At 39.5% G+C, this 21864-nt stretch overlaps 1 protein-coding gene and 1 non-coding gene across 2 annotated transcripts in view; one reads left to right on the top strand and one right to left on the bottom strand.

Annotated features, from left to right (window-relative positions):
• Nucleotides 1-5327: 5327 nt before the first annotated feature.
• Nucleotides 5328-5431, bottom strand: LOC112209586 (U6 spliceosomal RNA). Its single transcript, XR_002944422.1, has one exon. It is a non-coding gene; the product is annotated as a U6 spliceosomal RNA (small nuclear RNA).
• A 5630-nt stretch (nt 5432-11061) lies between these two features.
• Nucleotides 11062-21864, top strand: part of DCDC2 (doublecortin domain containing 2) — a 184015-nt gene continuing 173212 nt past the window's right edge. Inside the window, exons 1-3 of the mRNA XM_016954988.4 lie at nt 11062-11264; nt 12694-13083; nt 16924-16978. Coding sequence (XP_016810477.1) covers nt 12791-13083; nt 16924-16978 — 348 coding nt within the window. The 5' untranslated portion in view covers nt 11062-11264; nt 12694-12790. The remainder of the gene's footprint in view (nt 11265-12693; nt 13084-16923; nt 16979-21864) is intronic.

The raw sequence follows: 21864 nt of genomic DNA, 5'->3' as shown, positions 1-21864 counted from the left end.
CGAATCTACTTGCTGTCTCTGTAGATTTACTTAGTCTGGACATTTCATAGAAATGAAATCATTCAATATGTGACCTTTAATTTCTGGTTTCTTTCATTTAGCTTAATGTTTTCAAGGTTCATCCATGATGTATCAGTATGTCATTCTTTATGGCTGACTAATATTCCATGGCATGGATTTACCACATTTTGTGCTCTAACCATTCATCAATTGATGGACACATGAGTTGTTTCTACTTTTTGGCTATTATGAATAATGCTTCTATGAACATTCATGTATAACATATGTCAACATGTTTTTTAACATGTTATACACAATTTTTTTGTATGCGAATCTATGTTTTTATTTTTATTTTTTTGAGACAGGATCTCTCTTTGCCACAGGGGCTAGAGTGCAGTTGCATAAAAACAGCTTGCTACAGCCTTGATCTCCCAGGCCCGAGCAATCCTCTTGCCTCAGCCCCTCAAGTAGCTGGAACTACAGGTGCATGCCACCACGCCTGGCTAATTTTTTTGTATTTTTTGTAGAGATGGGGTTTCACAATGTTGGCCAGGCTGGTCTTGGACTCCTGACCTCAAGTGATCCTCCTGCCTTGGCCTCCCAAAGTGCTGGGATTACAGGCATGAGCCACTGTGCCTGGCCTGTATGTGAACATATGTTTTTAATTCTCTTGGGTATATGCTTAGGAATGGAATAGCTGGGTATATGATATCCTGTCTCTTTTTGAGGAGTTGCCAACTGTTTCCAAAGAGGCTGCGCCGTTTTACATTCCCACCAGTAATGTATGAGGGTTCAAATTTCTCCACATTCCCACCAAGACTTATTTTTTTCTTCTTTTAAACTATTATAGCCATCCTAGTGGATGTGAAACAGTAGCCTCTATATCCATTAGTATTTGGTGTGTCCCTTGTAAACAGGACAGAGCTGGGATTTTCCTTCCGTATGACCTTTTTCTTTCACTTGATGCATTTAACCCATTTATTTATTGCGATTAATGACCTAATTAGATTTTTTTTTTCTTTTTGAGACAGGGTCTTGCTCTGTCACTCAGGCTGCAGGGCAGTGGTGTGATCTCAGCTCACTGCAGCCTCCCCCAGTCCCCTGCTCAAGAGATCCTCCCACCTCAGCCTCCTGAGTAGCTGGGACCACAGGCATGCACCACCATGCCTGGCTATTTTTTTGTAATTTTGGTAGAGACAGAGTCTTGCCACATTGCCCAGGCTAGTCTCAAACTCCTAAGCTTAAGTGATCTTCCCACCTCAGCCTCCCAAAGTGCTGGAATTATAGGCATGAGCCACTGCTTCTAGCCTTAATTAGATTTTTATCACATAATTTTGTGCTTTGTGTCATGCTGTTTAAAAACTCTTTCTTTTAGATGAATACTCTTTTTCTTTATTTCATTTTCCCTGATCTTTCAGTTTGGCAGTTACACTCAGTATGTCTATTTTTTTTTTTTTTTTTTTTTTTTTTGAGACGGAGTCCCACTCTGTCACCCAGGCTAAGGGCAGTGGCGCGATCTCAGCTCACTGCAACCTCTGCCTCCCAGGTTCAAGCGATTCTCTTGCCTCAGCCTCCTGAGTAGCTGGGATTACAAGTGTGCACCACCATGTATGGCTAATTTTTTTGCACTTTTAGTAAAGACAGGGTATCACCATGTTGACCAGGCTGGTCTTGAGCTCCTGACCTCAGGTGATCCGCCCGCCTCAGCCTCCCAAAGTGCTGGGATTACAGGCATAAGCCACTGAGCCTGGGCTCAGAATGTCTATTTTTTAAAACAATGATTACCCTATACATTTTAACATGCATACATAACAATATCACAAGTTATTATATTTATCTTTCTCCACAAAAACAAACAAAAGGGCCTTATAATGCTTACATTCTGATTACTCTTTTCCCCATTTATTTCCGTTATTCTCTTTTTGTTTCTTTGTTTCTTTTTTTGAGACAGAGTCTTACTCTTTTGCCCAGGCTAGAGTGCAGTGGCATGATCTCAGCTCACTGCAACCGCCATCTCCCGGGTTCAAGCAATTCTCCTGCCTCAGCCTACTGAGTAGCTGGGATTACAGGCACGCGCCACTGCACCCAGCTAATTTTTGTATTTTTAGTAGAGACGGGGTTTCACCATGTTGGCCAAGCTTGTCTTGAACTCCTGACTTCAAATGATCTGCCCGCCTCAGCCTCCCAAAGTCTTGGGATTACAGCCACGCCTGGCTTATATTCTATTATTTTCTAGTATTCTAGTTCTATATGAATCATACATTCCACAATCAGACAGTGTCATTATTGTTTCCTGCAGTCATTTAAAATATTTATCACATAGTTACCAGTGTCTTCATTCACCATTCCTTCTTGCCTCTCAGACTATCATTCGTCAATTTTTTTTTTTTTCTGTCTGAGCCAAGTTCTTAAAATTTCCTTTAATGAACTTCTGTTGGTGGTAAATGCTCTCATTTTATACTCATTCTTGAGAAAGATAATTTTGCCAGGCACAAATTCCATATTGACAACTATTTTCAAAACACATTGAAGATCTTATTCCACTGTTTTCTGGTTTGTAATGTTCCTTTTGAGAAATCAGTCATTAATTGAATTGTCTTTTCTTTGTAGGTAATATGTGTTTTCCCACTAACTTCTTTTGATTTTTTGTTATGTGCATATTTTGTATTGCGGAATCACTACGATATCCTAAGGTGGTTATTCTTTGTTTTTTTTTCTTCTTAAGATTCATTTGACTCCCTGAATATGAATATTTGAACCTTTCAATAATTACAGAAAACTTCAGTTAATGCCTCTGCTTCATTCTCTTTGTGTCTCCTTCTGGAATTTTGATTAAAGATATAGTAAATAGTCTTACGTTAGCTTCTAACCCTTCTTTCATATTTTTCATCTATTCTGTCTCTGTCCTGTCTTCTGGATAACTTATTTGTTATTTTTTTCTTTTTTTTTTAACTGAAGTCCAGAAATTAGATGCAAAGATAACTTATTTGAATATACTGTTTTAGTTTAATAATTCTCTCTTTGGATGTGAATAATCTGCTATTTAAACTCTTCACTGAGTTTTAAATTTTAATTATGTTTTTCAATTCTAGAGATTCTGCTTCACAATTTTTTAAAAAAACCTTTGGTCATTTTAAAAGTCTTTTGTTCTTATACTTTCAATCGCTTTTTTTTCTTTAAATATAGTAAACATAATTATTTTACATTCTGCCTGTGATAATTCCTGTATCTGAAATTTTTGTAGGTCTGATTATTCTGTCTCTTGTTCCTTCAGATTCCCATTTATCATTTGTTTTCTTATAAGTTTTAGGTTTTTTTACTGTATATTCATGTTTCTTGGAACATTATATATGGAGATTATCTGTAAATTGAGTAGAAGCTGTGTTCCTCCAGAGAGAATTTGTGTTGGTTTCTGTCAGCCATCTGAGAACAATTCCAATCCAGGATCACTTTACATTTAATTCTTTGCCTCACATTTTGTAGATCACAAAGACAGAGTTAATTAGGTTCCATAACTATCTAGGGGTCAACTGATGTAATTATGAAGCATCAGGATGAAATTCTGTGATCCCTTCCTCCCACCTCGGCCTTTAGCACAAATGGGAAAATAAGCATATCTTCTTGCCGTAATTGCTCTGCAAAGAGGGCTAATTTCTTATTCACCATTACATTTATGGTCTAACTCTTTGAGGTTCCATATTTGCATGGAGAACTTCTCTCTGAATCTTCACCTTGGGAGGCCCTAGGCCTATCTCTTGTGTCTCTGTCCCTGTGTAGCCATCAAAATAACAGTTCCAGGTCACCAGGCCATGGGCAGGTATACTTAAAGCTGATTTTAGTGCTTGCTTACTTCCCAGGATTTCTGTTATTACTCAAGTTTTGGCTTTTCTGAATTCTTTTCATTCTTGCCGAATTGGCAATGCATTTAAAAAGGTTTAGACATTTAACCAGGCATGGTGTCTCATGGCTGTAATTCCAGCACTTTGAGAGGCCAAGATGGGGGGATTGCTTGAGACCAGGAGTTCAAGACCAGCCTGGGCAACACAGAGAGACCCCCATCCCTCCACAACATTTGAAAAAATTAGCCGGTTGTAGTGGTGCACACCTGTAATCCTAGCTACTAAGGAGGCTGGGGCAGCCGAATTGCTTAAGCCTAGAAGTTGCCGTGAGCTATGATCATGCCACAACCTGGGTGACAGAGGGAGGCCCTGTTTCTAAAGAAAAAAAAAAAAGATTTAGATTTTATAAAAAAAGATCCAGCATTTTGGATTGCTTTAGAAGGAGAGTGATCCAAGATATTTAGCTCACCATGTTGTCAGGAATGAAAGTCTACCAATATTCTCTTTAAAAAGCACTAAGGGCAGAAACCACATATGAGCATATATACTCCATAATGGTTTCTAATACAACACTGGACACATCACAGCAGCTGTTCAATGCTCCTCAAGGTGCATCCCTTCTTCCTGCATGTCCACACCACCCTTCATGCTCAGATTAATTCATTTAACAAACATTTATTAAACACTTAATGTTTACCATGATACTAACTGCTAGACGACCCATGGAAGATACCTTCTTCTATAGCATAGAGAAAATAGAAGCTCTCGGTTTGAGTTTTCCCAACTTTCCTTCATCTCGGCCTCTAAACTTGCTACTTTATAGGGGTTTGCAGGTCTCATTCTAGTAAACTGAAAGTTTTTTCACTGCTATCAAATCCGTCAACATAAAATTGTATATGTTTTTCAGAGAAATAAAATTGTAACTTGGAGAAATATGGTATTTGGTTTAGGTAGAATTTGAAGATAAACAACTATGGTTTTCTTCAGAATTCACTTTATGGTTTTCTTCAGGATCCACTTATCATTTTATATAAAATAAAGTTTAATGTTTCTGGTTTTAGGAGATTGTTTCTACTCATCTCACATTCTAAGTGGAAATAAAGAAAGTAATAAATGATTACTTCTGGCTGGGAGAAGTGGCTTACACCTATAATCCAAGCACTTTGGGAGGCTGAAGCAGGACGATCACCTGAGGTCAGGAGTTTGAGACCAGCCTGGCCAACATGGTGAAAGCCCGTCTCTATTAAAAATACAAAAATTAGCCAGGCTTGGTGGTGTGCACCTGTCATCCCAGCTACTCGGGAGGCTGAGGTGGAAGAATTACTTGAACCCAGGAGGCGGAGGTTGCAGTGAGCCGAGATCGCGCCACTGCATTCCAGCCTGGGTGACAGAGCGAGACTCTCTGTCTCAAAACAACAACAACAACAACAAAAACAACAACAACAATCTATTACTTTTTATTATTCTTTTCTTTTTTTCCTTTTGGAAAAAAATATGGAATGCTTCATTTATTTGCATGTCATCCTTACACAGGAACTTATGCTAATCTTATCTGTATCATTCCAGTTTTAGTGTATGTGCTGGTAAAGCAAGCCTTTTTATTATTCTTAACTCCTTAGTTATATGGCAATGTATGGAACAAGCATTTTTAGGCTGGATGTGGTGGCTTACGCCTGTAATCCCAGCATTTTGGGAGGCCGAGGCAGGTGGATCACCTGAGGTCAGGAGTTTGAGACCAGCTTGGCCAACATGGTGAAAACCTCTCTCTACTAAAAATACAAAAATTAGATTGGCATGGTGCCAGGCACCTGTAATCCCAGCTACTCAGGAAGCTGAGGCAGGAGAACTGCTTGAACCCAAGAGGCAGAGGTTGCAGTAAGCCGAGATCATGCCATTGCACTCCAACCTGGGTGACGAGCAAATCTCTGTTCCAAAACAAACAAACAAAGCTCTAAACCTAGGTGAGGCAATGAGGATGAGCAGTAGAGGAAGGATTAAGGTGTGTTAGGCAAATGGAAGCTACAGGATTTGGTTCTGGATAGGAGTTAAGGATGATACCCCTTATAGTCAATATTGGCCAATGAGTTAGCCAGTTAATATAGCCAACTGGGGTAGGCCACCTAGCACGTGGATTTGAAGGAGAGGTTAGCCATTACCAGAACTAATTGAATTCACCTGACAAGAGGCTTGTCAGAGAGTCACCGTTACCCATGTGTAGGTCCAAGAAACAGTCTCAAGGCCCTCAAGTTCCTGTTCTTTTTGAGGCTAAGATGTGAAAACCAATTGTAAAGGTGACACTTTTTAAGGAAAAACTAGCAGAATATGTCTCACATTTCATACATATCTCTGTTGCCTTGAAAGGATATTAAAACTCAATACTGGCTAAGAGAGCTTGGTTTCCTGTGTAGGTGCACACCTCTGCACGTGGCTGTGCATTTTCTGTGGAAGCTAAGCAATTAGTCTTAGAATCTCTTCAGTTGTCAAGGACTGTACTTTTTTTTTTTTTTTTTGCTGATCTGAAAATATGTTTCCTTCTACAGGAGCATTTTCCAATTTTTGAAGTTTTAAGTTAATTTTTAAACTTAATATATTTTCCTTTTGTTTATGCATTCATGAAATAATTATTTAGTACTTACTATGTTCCAGCCTCTGTGCTAGGTACTAGTAAGACATTGATGAATAAAATGAACACAATCCTTTTCCTTAGGGAATTTATACATGTAAACATTTAACTCTACAAAGATTAAACATGTAATTATATAAAGCTTTACAATTAAACATATAATTATATGAAGATTTGTAATTACATAGCCAGGCATGGTGACTTGTACCTGTAGTCCTACCTACTTGGGAGGCTGAGGTGGGAGGATCACCTGAGCCTATGAGGTCAAGGCTGCAGTATGTTATGCTCATGCCTTTGAGTAACCACTGCTCTCCAGCCTGGGCAACATAGTGAGATCCCATCTTTTAAAAATAAATAAATAAACATTTAAAAATTTATACTTATAATTGATAAAACCTATAGAGAAAAAATATATAATATATTGGGGGTTTATCCTGATCTGGGGAGTGGGGTAGAGAAGATTTCCTGGGGAACTGACATTTAAGTTGGAACTTGATCTATAGAGGGAGTTGGAAGGAGCCAAATAAATAGGAATGGGGGGATAAGGGGCTATAAAGTACATCCAAAGGGATTTTAAAGGAAGCGATGGTACAAGTCTTCACTTTGGAGAGCCATAGGAAGATTTGCGTGAGAAGAGATGGAAACTAAAGCAACGAGAGTAGTATATTTATGGCTTTGTCATCAAAGTTGATGATATTGGATTTCACTGTAAGAGAAATGATAAGGATTTGAAGAATTTTAAGCTGGAAAGTGAAATGGATAGATCTGTGTTTTCAGCAACCTTTCAGGATGACTGTTCTGTGGAGAATGGATAATAGGGAAGCAAACTGGAGACAGGGTTACCTCTTAGGGGATGATGATGCCTTGAATTCAAAATGTGGAAATGGGTTTGGAGATAAGTGGATGGATTTAAAAAATATTTGAGAGATAGAATTGATAGAACTTGGTGATTAGTTGAAGAGCCCTTATAAACCTAGGGTGCAATGTGGTCTGGTTTTAGCACAGTATTACATCAAAATAAATATTGTTTAAGCAGAAATATATAATTGAAAGCATTTCAGAGATCTAGGCTCTTGAGGAAACAGCAAATGCCTTGTTGGTATTATTATTTTTCTTTTTCATTTTTTGAGACAGGGTCTCATTCTGTTACCCAGGCTGCAGTGTAACGGCATGAGCATGGCTCACTGCAGCCTCAACTTTCCAGGCTCTGATGATTCTCCCACCTCAGTCTCCTGAGTAGCTGGGACTACAGGAGCATGCCACTATGCCCGGATAATTTTTTTAGTTTTTTGTTTTTTAGAGATGGGGTTTTGCCATGTTGGCCAGGCTGGTCTCAAACTGCTGGGCTCAAGCAATCCACCTGCCTCAAAGTGCTGGGATTACAGGCTTGAGCCACCGTGCCCTGCTGGTGGTATTATTTTTAATGCACAGTAACACTTCTTTAAGAATCTTCTTTGGCCATCTCTCTCATTCTCAATGCCTTTCATATACTTAGGAAGAAGCTAAAATACAAAAACTCTCCCCTCCTTTCCTATGTGTGTTCTCAAACATTCCCTTGCATCCATCTGAAGCTCCTCATTCCTTAGCATTCCGCTCCTCATTCTACCTCAGCTCTTCGTGATCAGGGTTTATCTAACCTTTCTGGCTTCTTAAAGCCTTCTCACTTTGCTCAGTGTTCAGACTTTGCACAAGAGAGAAGAGCTCCAAAACCAATTCAGCAAGCATCTGGAGCAGGGAGAGAGATTGCAAATATCTGACTGTTTTTGTTGTTCCTCTGCCACAGTTAAATGTGTTCTGTGAAGAAGAGAAATGTATATGTTCTAGCTTTGAGCAAATGAGTAGATGAGGGTCCATTTGTGGAGACAGGAAACATAGGAAAAGTGATTTTGAGGAAAATTTGAGATCCCGTGAACGTTTCGAGTCTAGGCTGCCTTTTAGATGGTCTAGAGAAGCTGTCGGGAGAATTGTGTGCCTGGAACTGCCTTGTTCTGGCGTGTGAGGCAACTGTTAAATTCTCAGGAATTGTAAACATGGGCATTGTTAAAAAGTAATTTTATAAATATACGATTAAATAAAAAATAATTGTATAAATATACGATTAAATAAAAAATAATTGTATAAATATATGATTAAATAAAAAATAATTGTATAAATATACGATTAAATAAAAATAATTGTATAAATATACAATTAAATAAAAATAATTGTATAAATATACAATTAAATAAAAAATAATTGTATAAATATACAATTAAAAAATAATTGTATAAATATACAATTAAAAAATAATTGTATAAATATACAATTAAAAAATAATTGTATAAATATACAATTAAAAAATAATTGTATAAATATACAATTAAAAAATAATTGTATAAATATACAATTAAAAAATAATTGTATAAATATACAATTAAAAAATAATTGTATAAATATACAATTAAATAAAAAATAATTGTATATATACAATTAAATAAAAAATAATTGTATATATACAATTAAATAAAAAATAATTGTATAAATATACAATTAAATAAAAATTGTATAAATGTGCAATTAAATAAAAAATAATTGTGTAAATATACATTAAATAAATTACATTGAAAACAAAGATAATAAATACTCAAAACTCATCTCCGTCTACATTTTACTACTATCTGTGCTCTTAAAGTTACTTAAGTCTGCTGTGCCTGCATGGTGGAAATACCATACAATGACTTGCTACTGCACATTTCATGGCTTCAGTGATGTTAGACTGGCATCTGGAAATTGGCCATATTTGGAGTAAACTACAGAGATTGGCAAATGCTATGAATTAAGGCCTTCTCTTCCCTCCTAAAAGCCAGCAGTTAAACACTTATCACCACATCATATCCAAGAGACATCTGGATAAATGAATCTAAGCTCAGGAGACACATCCGGGCTGGAGATACCGCAGTGGGAGGCATAGACTTGATGCGAGCAGCTTCATGGGCTGGCGTCAGGGTCCCCACATCAAGAAGGACCCCATGATTGGTTTAATGCTCTGCTGTTGCTATCATAAAATTCTTAATTTTTGAATAAGAGGCCACATTTTCATTTTACACTGGGCTAATATAGATGATAGGGAATTTTAGGTTGTTTGGGGACGGGGCTACTTAATTGATTGCCTTCCATTTCCACATAACAAGTATTCTGTCTTACTCACCTATGTGGTAGCACATTTTCACAGGTATTTTCCCCATCCATCCCTCAACCTGTGCATTCTCCACAAGCAGCTCACAAAATTTCCCTTGTCTATTTCCTCCCTGTATTGTTCTCTTTGGCCTTCTTTTGAAATTTGTTAACTTTTTTTTTTTTTTAACTTTCATTTTAGGTTCAGGGGTACATGTGCAGATTTGTTATATAGGTAACTCGTGTCACGGAGGTTTGTTGTACAGATTATTTCATCACCCAGGTACTAAGCCTAATACTCAACAGTTATTTTTTCTGCTCCTCTCCCTCCTCCCACGCTCCACCCTCAAGTAGGCCCCAGTATCTGTTGTTCCCTTCTTTGTGTCCGTGAGTTCTCCTCATTTAACTCCTACTTATATGTGAGAACATGCGGGTATTTGGTTTTTTGTTCCTGCGTTTGAAAACTGTTAACTTTCAAAGCATTAATGTATTACATGGCTTTAATAAAAATATTTCTTCAGAACAGAAATCTCGAAGGAAAAAAAAAGTTTCTCTCCAGATTGCAATGTCCCACACATTCATCTTTCACAGTGGTATGACTGGTTATGGAGCTTGTGGAATAAGACAGAACTGGGTTTGAACTCTCTCTCTCTCTTTCGTTTTCTAATCCTTAGAATGGGTTTGAATTCCTGTGTGTGTGACCTGAGGTAAATGTCTTTGATTTCTCTACCCTTCAGTTTCCTCATCTGAGGAAAGAATAATATTTACCTCTGAAGGTTATTGTGAATATTAAATTAGATAATCTACATAAAGTGCCTTACATAATGCCTGGTCCATGGTTATAGTGTTCAATTAATGGCAGTTCTTCTTTTTATTCATACATGATGAGTTGGGAACACCCAGTAATCTGGACATGACACATGGTAGAAAAGTCTTAGGAGGAATGAAGGAAACACTGGCAGAGATGAGCTGCAAAATTTCAACTCTTTAAACATTTTCCTGGTGCCACAATATGTATGTCCCAGACTGGACTGGACAAAGCGACTCTTTACTGGGGCTGTTACTATTCTCACAACTCCTCTCCCTGTTATTCCTCAGACAGAGCTAACAATCTACACAAATAGCACAGATATGGGCTCTTGGACAGCCAGTCAGACATTTAGCCTTCTTGCGGCAGTGAAAAATCCTTTCCCTGGCGTAAAGCTTGGCACAGGGTAGGCACTCAAAATTTTGTAGGTTTTCCTTTTCACCGCCGTGGCCCCAACTAGCACAGGGCCTTGCACACAGCAGGCGTCCATTTACTGAATGAGCGCATGATAATGTCACCTGTTTCTCCCTCTTCCTCCAAACCCCTGTTCTTCCGCCTCTGCCCCACGCAGCCAGCATATCCCAAGGAGCCAGGCGCAAGCCAGGCCTGGTTCACTGACTCGCTCCCCGCGCGAGGCTGCGGTTGCTATGGAAACAGCGGGAAATAACATCTCCGTTCCCCTTGGGTGAGAGAGGCCCGCAGAGGTAACAGCAGCTGGAGGAACAGCGTGAGCGGCGCGCAGCCGCCGCAGAGTTCACCACTGTGCCACCCGAGCCGCACCGCCCCGCCCCCGCGCGGCCGGCGCCCGAGCTCCCCTCCCCTCTCCAGCACGCGAGTGTCGGTAGGTACTACGGCGGAGGGCACCTCCTGGGCCCGCCTCCCCAACCGGGGCCCCGCTTGCGCGCAGCCTGCTGTCTTCACGTGATGCGCACCCGAGCTTCGCCGCCAGGCGGCGCTGATCATCGGGGAGGGGGTTGGGGTCCTAGACACGCGAGTCTTCGCTCTGTTTCTCATTCATTCATTCATTCACTTAAATGTTATTTTTCCCTTCCTTCCTTCCCTCCCTCCTTCTGGGATGGGGTCTTGCTGTGTTGCTCGGGTTGGTCTCAAACTCCCGGGCTCAAGTGAGCCTCCTGCCTCAGTTTCCCGAAGTGCTGGGGTTACAGGCATGAGTCACGGTACCCGGACTCTCTCTTTCTCTCTCTAAATATATATATATAATATATATATTATATATAATATATATTATATAAAATATATATAATATATAATATAAAATATATATATAATATAAAAATATATATAATATATAATATATATATTTTATATACTATATATAAAATATATAATATATGTATTATATATAATATATATTTTATATATATAAAATATATATATAAAAAATATTATATATATTTTATTTTCTAAGACAGGGTCTTGCTGTGTCGCCCAGGCTGGAGTGCAGTGGCAAAATCATAGGTTACTGCAGCCTCGACCTCCTGGGCTCAAACGATCCTCCCGCCTCAGCCTCCGAGATAGCTGGGTCCACAGGCGAATACCCTGCCCACCTACTTTTTTTTTTTTTTTTTTAATTATAGAGACCGGGTCAGGCTGGTCTCAAACTCCTTGCCTCAGGCGATCACAGGCGCTATAGAGACGGGGGGGGGGGGGGGTGGGTTTCCCTGTGTTTCCCAGGCTGGTCTAGAACTCCTGGTCTTAGGCAGTCCTCCCGCCTGGGCCCCTCAAAGTACTGGAATTTGCAGGCGTAAGCCACCGCATCTGGCTTTGCACATTTATCTTCCAGCAAAGAAAAACCTGGGCAACTACAGCCAGGAACTTAATTGCTTTAATTTGGGAGCAAAGCAGGAGATTGAGGGGTAAAGGTGCAAGAAGAGAGAAAAGAAAAATTAGGCTGTTTGGAAAGAGTAGCACAGATATGATGTAAGAAATTGGGTTTCACCATATTTGTGTGTGTGTGTGTGTGCGTGCGTGTCCTCCTCTCGCCTGCCCTCACTCGGCTTGCCTGTTTGAAGGCCCCGCGCGGTTCCTGCTCCTGCTCAGAAGCGGTCCACCTTGATTCTGCCCGTAGCAGGTGAACCTGGTGTGGTGCGCGCACTGCGGGTCCTGATTGGCTGTGCACGCCACGGTGAAAAACTTGAACGTCTACTCCGAGTCCTGCAGCTCCTAGTGTCTCCTCTGGGTGGACGCCTAGGCGCACGGCCGTTACTTCTCTTTCACCTGTGGATTCGTCAGTTTCTCGTTCGTTTCAGGAGGCGATCCCGCGCCCTGGGTGCGGTGAGGCCGCTGGGACAGCGGAGGTGCCTCCCGACGCGAAGCAGCGAGCTGAGGCGGCGGCCAGCGGGGAAGATGAGCGGCAGCAGCGCCAGGTCCAGCCACCTGTCTCAGCCCGTCGTGAAGAGCGTGCTTGTGTACCGCAACGGGGACCCCTTCTACGCGGGGCGCCGCGTCGTCATCCATGAGAAGAAGGTGTCCAGCTTCGAAGTCTTCCTGAAGGAGGTGACCGGCGGCGTTCAGGCACCCTTTGGGGCCGTCAGGAACATCTACACCCCGCGGACTGGCCACCGAATCCGGAAGCTAGACCAGATCCAGAGCGGGGGCAATTACGTGGCTGGAGGCCAGGAAGCCTTCAAGAAACTCAAGTGAGTCGGTCTCCCCCACCGCCCACCCATTTAGGTGCCCTATAGCGTGGGGTTGATATGAAGAAATGCAGATCCCTACCCCCCAACACCTCAGTGGTTGAGGGGCTGTGACTTCTCGGTGTGATTGATGCCCCTCAAAACTCTCGTTGCAGTTGGGGGGTAGAGGTTGACACTGTGACTGGAGAAGGAATTTCACTTGGGTCAGCAGTAGTAGTAAACTTAAAATCTGTGTATAAACAACAGGAATCTTAAAGAAAAAAAAAAGGTATCCTTGCGAAGGTTAGTGACCAAACTGATACTTTTGCGTTTTCTGTTCAGTTTTTTTCTTTCCTTTTCCTTATTTTTTTTCTTGGAAATCCATCCTTTTAATTTAAATAAACATTCTTAAAAATCACTTCCAAGTGTTGGACACTATATTGTCACCAGAGGAGAAAATTGCTCTGCATTTCCCGTACTGTTTAAATTATTTCAACCTTTCATTCCAAGTAGAGTTGACAACATTCACTTTTGTGACCCTGCTCCCACCCCCTGCATGTTTATGCTGTTAGCATAATGCAGGAAGAGTTTACTGGCTGACTGTATTTGTCGACTGTCTGTCTCCAGCAACGTGATTAGACCTTCAAGGGCAGGGGTCCTTATTCCCAGCTCTTGAGCTCACTCATAGTGAGTGTTCAGTGAATTAAGAAACCGTCAATTCAGGGAACAAAGATGAGCAAGGCATGATTCCTTGTCTTTAGGAGCTTTCAGTCTAACTGGACTACCTGCACACTAACAATTTTAATGCAAGCTACAAAGGGATATGTGCAATTAGAAAAATAAAGTTATGTGGGAATTGTGCGTTGAGAGTTGGTTGGGGTGGTCATTATAGGACAGGTAGAATTTTACATTCCTTTTTTTTTTTTTTTTACAGCTTTATTGAGAAAGATTTCTCATAGCATAAAGTCCAACCATTTCATTGGCTTTCAGTGTATTCAGAGTTGTGCAACCATCACCGCCAACTAATTGTAGTTCATTTCCACCCCTCCCGCCAAAACATTTGTACCTCCCAGTTTCCTCTGTCCCCTGTCATCTGGAAACCACTAATCTATTTTCTGAATCTATGGATTTGTCTATTCTGGACATATCATATAAATGGAATCGTACGATATATGGTCTTTATGTCTGGCTTATTTCACTTACTGTAATATTTTCAAGGTTCATCCATATTGTAGCATACATCAATACTTCATTCTTTTTATTGTTGAACAACATTCCATGATTTGGGTATATTACCTTTTATATCCATGCTTATCCATTAATCAGTTTGATGTATATTTGGGTTGCTTCACATTTTAACTATTATGAATAATGCATCTATGAATATTTGTGTACAAGTTTTCATTTCTCTTTGGTGTATACCTAAGAGTGAAATTGCTGGATCATATGGTAACTCTGTATTCCATAGTTTAATAGAACATTTTAATTGAAATTCATCTTGGGCCCCAGGATACAAAAAAGCCTTGACCATAAATCTAAGCTTATGAATTCATAAGCATTATTGGATTCTTAATAATTAAAATTCAAATAAAGTCTTATAACTACATAGAAATATTTTTCAAAATATCACTAAAATTCTTGAATGTAATCCTTCTTCTCCTATATTTGTTTAAATTGAGTTCTAGGTATTCTATTATACTTTTTGTTATGTCAGACATTCTTTTCATGGAAAGTGAGGGATATATTTGGATTTATTTTTCCCTCCCCTGAAGCTTCTTAAGCATGCTTTGTTAAACTTCGTAAAAAAGGGCTAAATGAAATTGCATGCTTAAAAGAAACTTAAAACCAGGAGACTGAAGACTGAGTTGCTCATCAGCTCTGTGTCCTTGGGCAAGTAGCTTGACTCAGCTAATCAGTTTCTCAATGCAGAAAAGGTGCATAATCATTTGTACCACACAGGGCTGTGATAAACAGTAAATGCTATAGATGTGTGTTTTGTAAACACCAAAGTGTTACATAAATATAAGACATCTCTATGACCAGTTCCTTTTGTTACATACTTTATTTTTTATTAAATATTTCCGTATAAAGCAATTTCGTGGAAATGAAAGTCTGATTCAGAATCTCTGAATGGCTGAAAATTGTAGACTCACTTTTATAATTCATGTTCTTTTGTTTATTTGATCCTACCAACTCACAAGATTAAAAAAAAAAGGTACAGTTCCACACCAAATAAAAAAGTGTACTCAAATCTCTCTAAGAGATTTGCATGTTATTTTTGCTTTCAGTTCATACACAAAAAACTGAATTTGTTATAACAGTGTCCATGGTTAGGTTTCCATGCTGACAGATGACTATTTTATTTGTGTTAAAGAAGTAGTATCTACGGTTATAATGATAGAAGCCAAGAATACTTGAATGTTGAATATATTTGAAACTTAGTACTTATAAGTTTATGTAAAGAATGGAGAAACTGTCAGAACAAATGAAAGCCTGAACGATATTGAGGACAATTCGTGGGCTTTCATTTAGACCCTAAATGTTGGGAAAGACAGCAACATCTTTTTCAAATGGAACTGATCAAATCGCTGCTTGAATTGCTTTCACTTAGATTTTTCTAATATTTTTGAAACGATAACTAAACATCAGGTAGCTATTAAACCCTTATTTATTTCAAATGTGAGACCATACATTCACAATCTTTATTTTACAGCAGAGAATTCTAGAGATTATTTTCCCCAAAACTTTCCCTGTGCATTGTTGGAAGTTGACTCTACAGCGTTAATCTTGTGGATCTGAAACCACTTTCCTGCACATGACAGAATATTTTGGTATTATTTCAAAACTCAGCCCCTGCAGGTCCACAAAAGACCCATTTTATTGCTAAGACGGAGTGTTTGCACTGTTTTAAAAATATGACTACTTTTATATAGGGGCATTGTATGACAATTTCCAGAGATATGAATTAACTAAAGTATTTTATCCAAAAAGTCAAACAGCAACAATAAAAACATTTCAATAGCCAAAATTAATTCTAACATAAGCTTTTTTGGGACAAGTTGGCAATTGTAGTAGTTGGGGTAAAGGATTGATCTATCATTATAAATTACATGTTAGATTTATACTTTTTAATATTAAAATGTTTATTTAGCACATTTTATGTATGAAGCACAGTTTAGGGACCATTGAAAACTGGAACCACATCACAGTGATATTACACGTGAAGTTGACAAAGGTATACAGTTTTCAGATTGTGCTTATGTAACAGCTAAAGAATGATCACTGTTAGTATCTAGAGCAAATAGTAATGGAATAATAGGGGTCTCCAGAGGTTAACTAGTCCACCCATCTGTTTCTTAGCTGAACCAATTACCAAAGTCATCCCACATGAGTGAGTGTTTTTGTATCATTAAGGTGCTCTCATAGAGACAATAATTTCTCAGCCTTTCCCAGTTGTTACCCTAATGCACGCTATCAGTACTTCCTTTGACCTAAAGCCTGTATTTAATGGAACAGTTAAGCAGCTTTGCACATAAGCCACTCTTTTAAAAAATCAAATCTGTAAGAATATAGTGTATATAGTAAGCAGCTAACTATTAAGAGGGAAAAATGTTCCCTAATAGATGTATGTATTTCTAAGACTTTCCTTCTCTTGAAGTTTAGGGTAGACATATGTCAGCTCTGGTTGGTGACACTGCAAACAGTTTTTACTATTGTAATTGCTTTTCATTAGTAGCTATTTGTTTTTGCTTTAAGGTTGAGAATTTCCTATGCGTTGCTTTATTTTTTTATGATTTTTAAAAACAAATTACTGACTTAAAGTCTATAAAAGCAACTCTTATTGTTTGTTTGTTTTTTCCTCAGTTACTTGGACATAGGAGAAATCAAGAAAAGACCAATGGAAGTTGTTAATACAGAGGTAATGCAAATATTATTTTGAAGATTCAAATAAATAACGGTGCCGTTTGTTTCTTATGGTGTGTCTTAGAGATTTGGATGGCATTCTACTTTGATGAGTTCTCTAATGTAAAGAAATGGAACATTATATGTTTTAAGGCAAAGATAATTCTTTCTTTGAATCATTGTCAGAAATGAAAAGACTGAGTAGGTGTTCTAAGATGTGCAGGATATGTCAAGATTAGACAAAACATATTTTTCTCTTTTCTAGCTACATGTTCTCTGATTGAAATCCATGGGAAGGTTCCCTGTCAAGTGAGAAGATTCTGAGCATTGTTAAATAAATCTTTACCAAAGCTACGTCCTCATCCTAACGTGTCTCTGATAACTCAGTGTTTGATATAGCCAGGGTCACCCTGACTGCCCCTGAGGCTTTCAAAGGAGATGAGTAGATGTCACGTTGGACACTTTGTGATGTCAGGAAAACACCTGTGTTTTAGCTTCTATCGAAGTACGAGTTAAGCATAGTTCGTGAAAGCTTACGTGAAGGTTGGAAAAGGAGCTTGTGAAATATTCACAATACCGCATTCCACGTAGCTTCTGAAACCCTGGTGGAGTTTTAGGTATTCTGTAGGATGTATTCTTTAGTTTGTGAATGAAAAAATAGATTAAAAACAAAGTTGAGGCCACAGCCTGAGACAGGGAAAATTGTAGTTAGATCCAGAATAGGCCTCTGTTCGCCAGCCCAGACAGCCACTCTTCCCATTCAGACCCCAAATAAACAAGTGCTTCCAATGGGTAAGTGCTGCCAATGAAGAAATGGCCAACAGGAAAAGTAGTTTTTCTCACTTGTAGTCCAGAGCCCCAGAGGGACTCTCCTCAACACTCACCATTTCCTCTCACATCATGTTTGTGCCTAATAGGACCAAATAGGCCCCTCTAGAAAAAATATTGCGTAAGAAAAAAGTTCTAATTGTACAGTATTTGAAGAATATGAGGTTAAATTCATTATTCAAATAATCTGTAGAAAGAGGTACCCTTCCTAGACATCATTTAACATAATTAATATTTTGGCTTGTATTTTCAGTGCATTAAATTGATTAGTCATGAAAGTGATAGGCTTTGTAGCTTAAAGTAGACAAAGGTATACAATTTTCAGGTTGTGCTTATGATATAGCTAAAGAATGACCACCAGTTGATATCTGTCTCAAGTAGAGTAGTAATAAAGGGCAGTGTTGTGAATTTGTTCTGGATGTGATTCTGATGAAAGGATACACACCTGTTTAAAGTATACTACCTTGCATAAAATTGGTGAAGAAACCTGGACTTCCGCAATAGAATTTGAGATGTGTGAATTCCCAAAAAATGTGAGCACAGTATATTTACTCTGGATTCCAGTGTCTTTGCTGAAGACATTATCCCTAGTAAAAGACAACAGGTGTGCAATAGATTTATCGAATATACTTTTTTCTGAAAAAATTTTTTTTGAGACAGAGTCTCCTTCTGTCACCCAGGCTGGAGTGCGGTGGCTTGATCTCTGCTCACTGCAACCTCCCCCTCCTGGGTTCAAGTGATTCTCCTGCCTCAGCCTCCTGAGTAGCTGGGATTACAGGCACGTGCCACCACACCTGGCTAATTTTTTTTGTTTTTAGTAGAGACGGGGTTTCAGCATGTTGGTCAGGCTGGTCTTGAACTCCTGACCTCATGATCTGCCCGCCTTGGCCTCCCAAAGTGCTGGGATTACTGGCATGAGCCACCAAGCCCGGCCTTAAAATAGTATTTTTAATAACAGAAGCATTCACAGAAACTCCAGTTCATTTAATTTGCTTATTGTTCTTCCACTCTGGGGATAGTAACCATTGTTTCTTTTTATTTTGCACTTACACATGAGCCAACGTACAAGATCCTTATTTATGGATGCACACCTTACGTGTGAAAAACCTACCCCTTGTCTCCAAATGAAAGACTGCATCTGTTTCATCCTGCTTCCTACTGGTGACTCCCTCCCACTTACTCCTTTCCTCTTGCTGCCCTGCTGTGGCCTTTTATTTCTTCTCAGTCCTTACCCATAAACCCTTCTAAAGGAGATGGAAAGAGAGAAGTAGAAGAAATTGTGAAATGCAAAGGAGATGGGAAAAGGTGTTTAGAAACTGCTTGTCCATGCTCTTTCCCGCATCTTCCACGCACTCATGCCCAGCTTTCCCACTTATTCGCTGGAGTCCTCTCTCCCACTCTGCCCTCCTGTCCTAAAGTTTCCTCCAGGTCTGGACAAGCAGTGTGTTCACTTCCCTCACTTCACATGTCCAGTCCGGAGATACCTTCTTCCCCAAAGTTCGCACCATGACCTTCACCCTCTGAAGTCTGCTTTGAGCAAAGGCAGCCCCTACTTTCATTGCCAGAAAGAAAGGTTTCTGGGTTCTTGGCATCTCAAAAGGGAACTATGAAAGCATTTTTCTTCTGGAAATATCACTTTGACTCTGAATTCTATGGTATTTTTACGGCTGTTTTAGGTAGAGCACGAGTGGAAAAGGGTTTTGCAGGCTGCCCTGAGAACCTAATTATACTGTGTGATTTTTAGTATGGGAAACTACCTTTCTCTTTCCCACAACTGATTTATAGTCAAACTTTTGGAGTTCAACAAGTTGATAAGTTGGAGGATGATCTATGCTCAAAATTTGAGAACAGACTTGGTAGAACACTGGCATTTCCCAAAATTATAGATCTTTAAAAATCTTAGGTGGGTATTTCCTTTCAACATTAATGTGTTGAGAAAAGATTGCACATCTTGTTAAGTGCTATTAAGGATGAGCATTCTTTGGAGTATGATGGTATATAAAGGGAGATCAATAGAGAATTATTTTTGAAGTGGATTTAGAACATGAATACTTCATGAAATTGGAGGGTTAAGAGTTGTTTCAAGGGGGAGTTTCAGTGCCGTAGTAGCACAAAAAAATTCAAAAATGTGTCATTATGAGGGATGAGTAAAATAACTTACTCACCAAAATGGGGGGCATTTCCTTCAAATCTAAGGTAATTTTGAGTTTTCAGTGATGGGCCTGCATAATAAAAGCCACCACCCCAGTATACACAATTCAGTTTTTCTGGTTGCCTAAAACATACTAATTCTAATTATTCCGAGTACATTTTATACGGAAAGACCTTTGCATTTCAATGGAGTCATGCAGAGTGTGTGGCACTGGGTCCTACCCACTGTGGCTGGGACACCCTTTCAGTGAGTGCTGGGAGTTATTCCTTCCCCTTTTCCAGAGCAGCTCACCCAAGACCATGGGTACGATTTGTTGCTTTTACGTAATTAATAATTTAGACAAGGTGGCACCTGCTTATTGACTTCAGGTCATGCTAACTAGAATGTGCATGTCACCTTGACATTGGAAATTCTTTTGTGGTTTGTGTCACTGCTTGCTTGTTCCATGAGGCTCATCTTTGAAGAGATACTTAAGGACAGCCAATGCTATTCCTGTTCCTCTTTATAGCCTCATGATGGGTTTGGGGAAAGGCAGAACTGTAATGGACCTAACCCAAAAGAAGCATAGGGTCCTATTTGGTGAACACTTTGCACAGCAGGAAGTAATGGGGTGGGGGTGGGGGGAATAAAGAAACAGAAGAATAAAAGAAAGAGGAATAAGGTGACTCTGTGGTTGTTTGCACCCACCTCAGAATCAGGGCACCATATGGGCTCAGAGCAGCCTATCCCTGACTCTCTACACCCAGGTCCTGCTTTTACTAATATCTAAATAAACAGATCTCCTGGATTGCCCTTGTACTCTTTTTGTGCTCCTGAGTCATTTTGCATAGCTATATTTTTATTTTTCCTCCCACTTTACCTGTGTCAATGGTGGTTTAATGAAGACAGTTTTCTTAGCTTCTGACCTTGGTAACTCATCTCCTTGTATTTATGACTTCCCAATCCTCTCTTTGCTTCCTCGTGTCCCACCTCTCAGTCCAGTTTCACATCTCATTATATCTTCTAAGTCCTAAGTTGATTTACCAGCTCCTTTCTTTCCTCTTTACCTTAAGCAGCCTGTGGGAGTCCTCTGTCCTCATGCAGTTGGAGACCTCTGATTCTGCATGTGTGATGCCTTTACCAGCACTTACTCTTGCCCCTACCCTTCTGCTTTACTGAATGTGATTTCTGCTTCCTCTCTTCTTGTTTTCCTACCTTGTCCTCTCTGCTTCCATGTTATTGAATGCCTATACAATGCGGTGGGCAGAGTAAGCAAAATGATTAAGACATGCATGACCTCTCACCTCCAGGAATTTATAGTCTTGCTGAAAAGACAGATGAGCATCTCTAGTACTACATCATAAGTGATTCGATTTAGTAGATATAGTTTGCATTGAGCCATTTAGTTCAAGTGCTTCTGGCTTTATCATGTTGCAGCAAAGCCATTTGTGGACCCTTCAAATGGAAGCATCCTTCTGCTTTGACCTGGCATTGTAGATCTCACTCTTCATTCCTGCACCTCATGTCTCATCCGTGTAGTACATCCTTCAAATAATGACATTCTTTTTTTTCCATCACCATTCAATGTGGAATTAATGACATTCTTAAATAGATATTTAGAGTACAAATCTGTTTTACTGTGTAAGGGGCTTTGGTACATGTTATATAGAGAGGGGAAGAGCAGGCAGCTTGACTTCGGAGCACTTAGATGGGCTGGGAACTGTGCTAGGCACTAGGCATAAAATGGATACTTCACTGCTCTTGCTCTTTGGGAGTTCAGCGTGTAGGAGAAGAGACAGAGAAGTAAACTAGCTATGATTATCTAGTGGCAGGTGGCTGTGCTAGAGGTGTGCTCAGAGGACTGAGGAAGTGCAGATTGGATTAGGGTTGTGGGTCAGCCAGTTTGAAATGGTTTAAAATATAATAGACCCTTTTGTTTTTTA

The sequence above is a fragment of the Pan troglodytes genome, chromosome 5 (genome assembly GCF_028858775.2).
Source record: "Pan troglodytes isolate AG18354 chromosome 5, NHGRI_mPanTro3-v2.0_pri, whole genome shotgun sequence".
NCBI lineage: Eukaryota > Metazoa > Chordata > Mammalia > Primates > Hominidae > Pan > Pan troglodytes.
The sequence above is the reverse complement of the archived record's forward strand: the minus strand, read 5'-3'. Positions and strand labels throughout refer to the sequence as shown.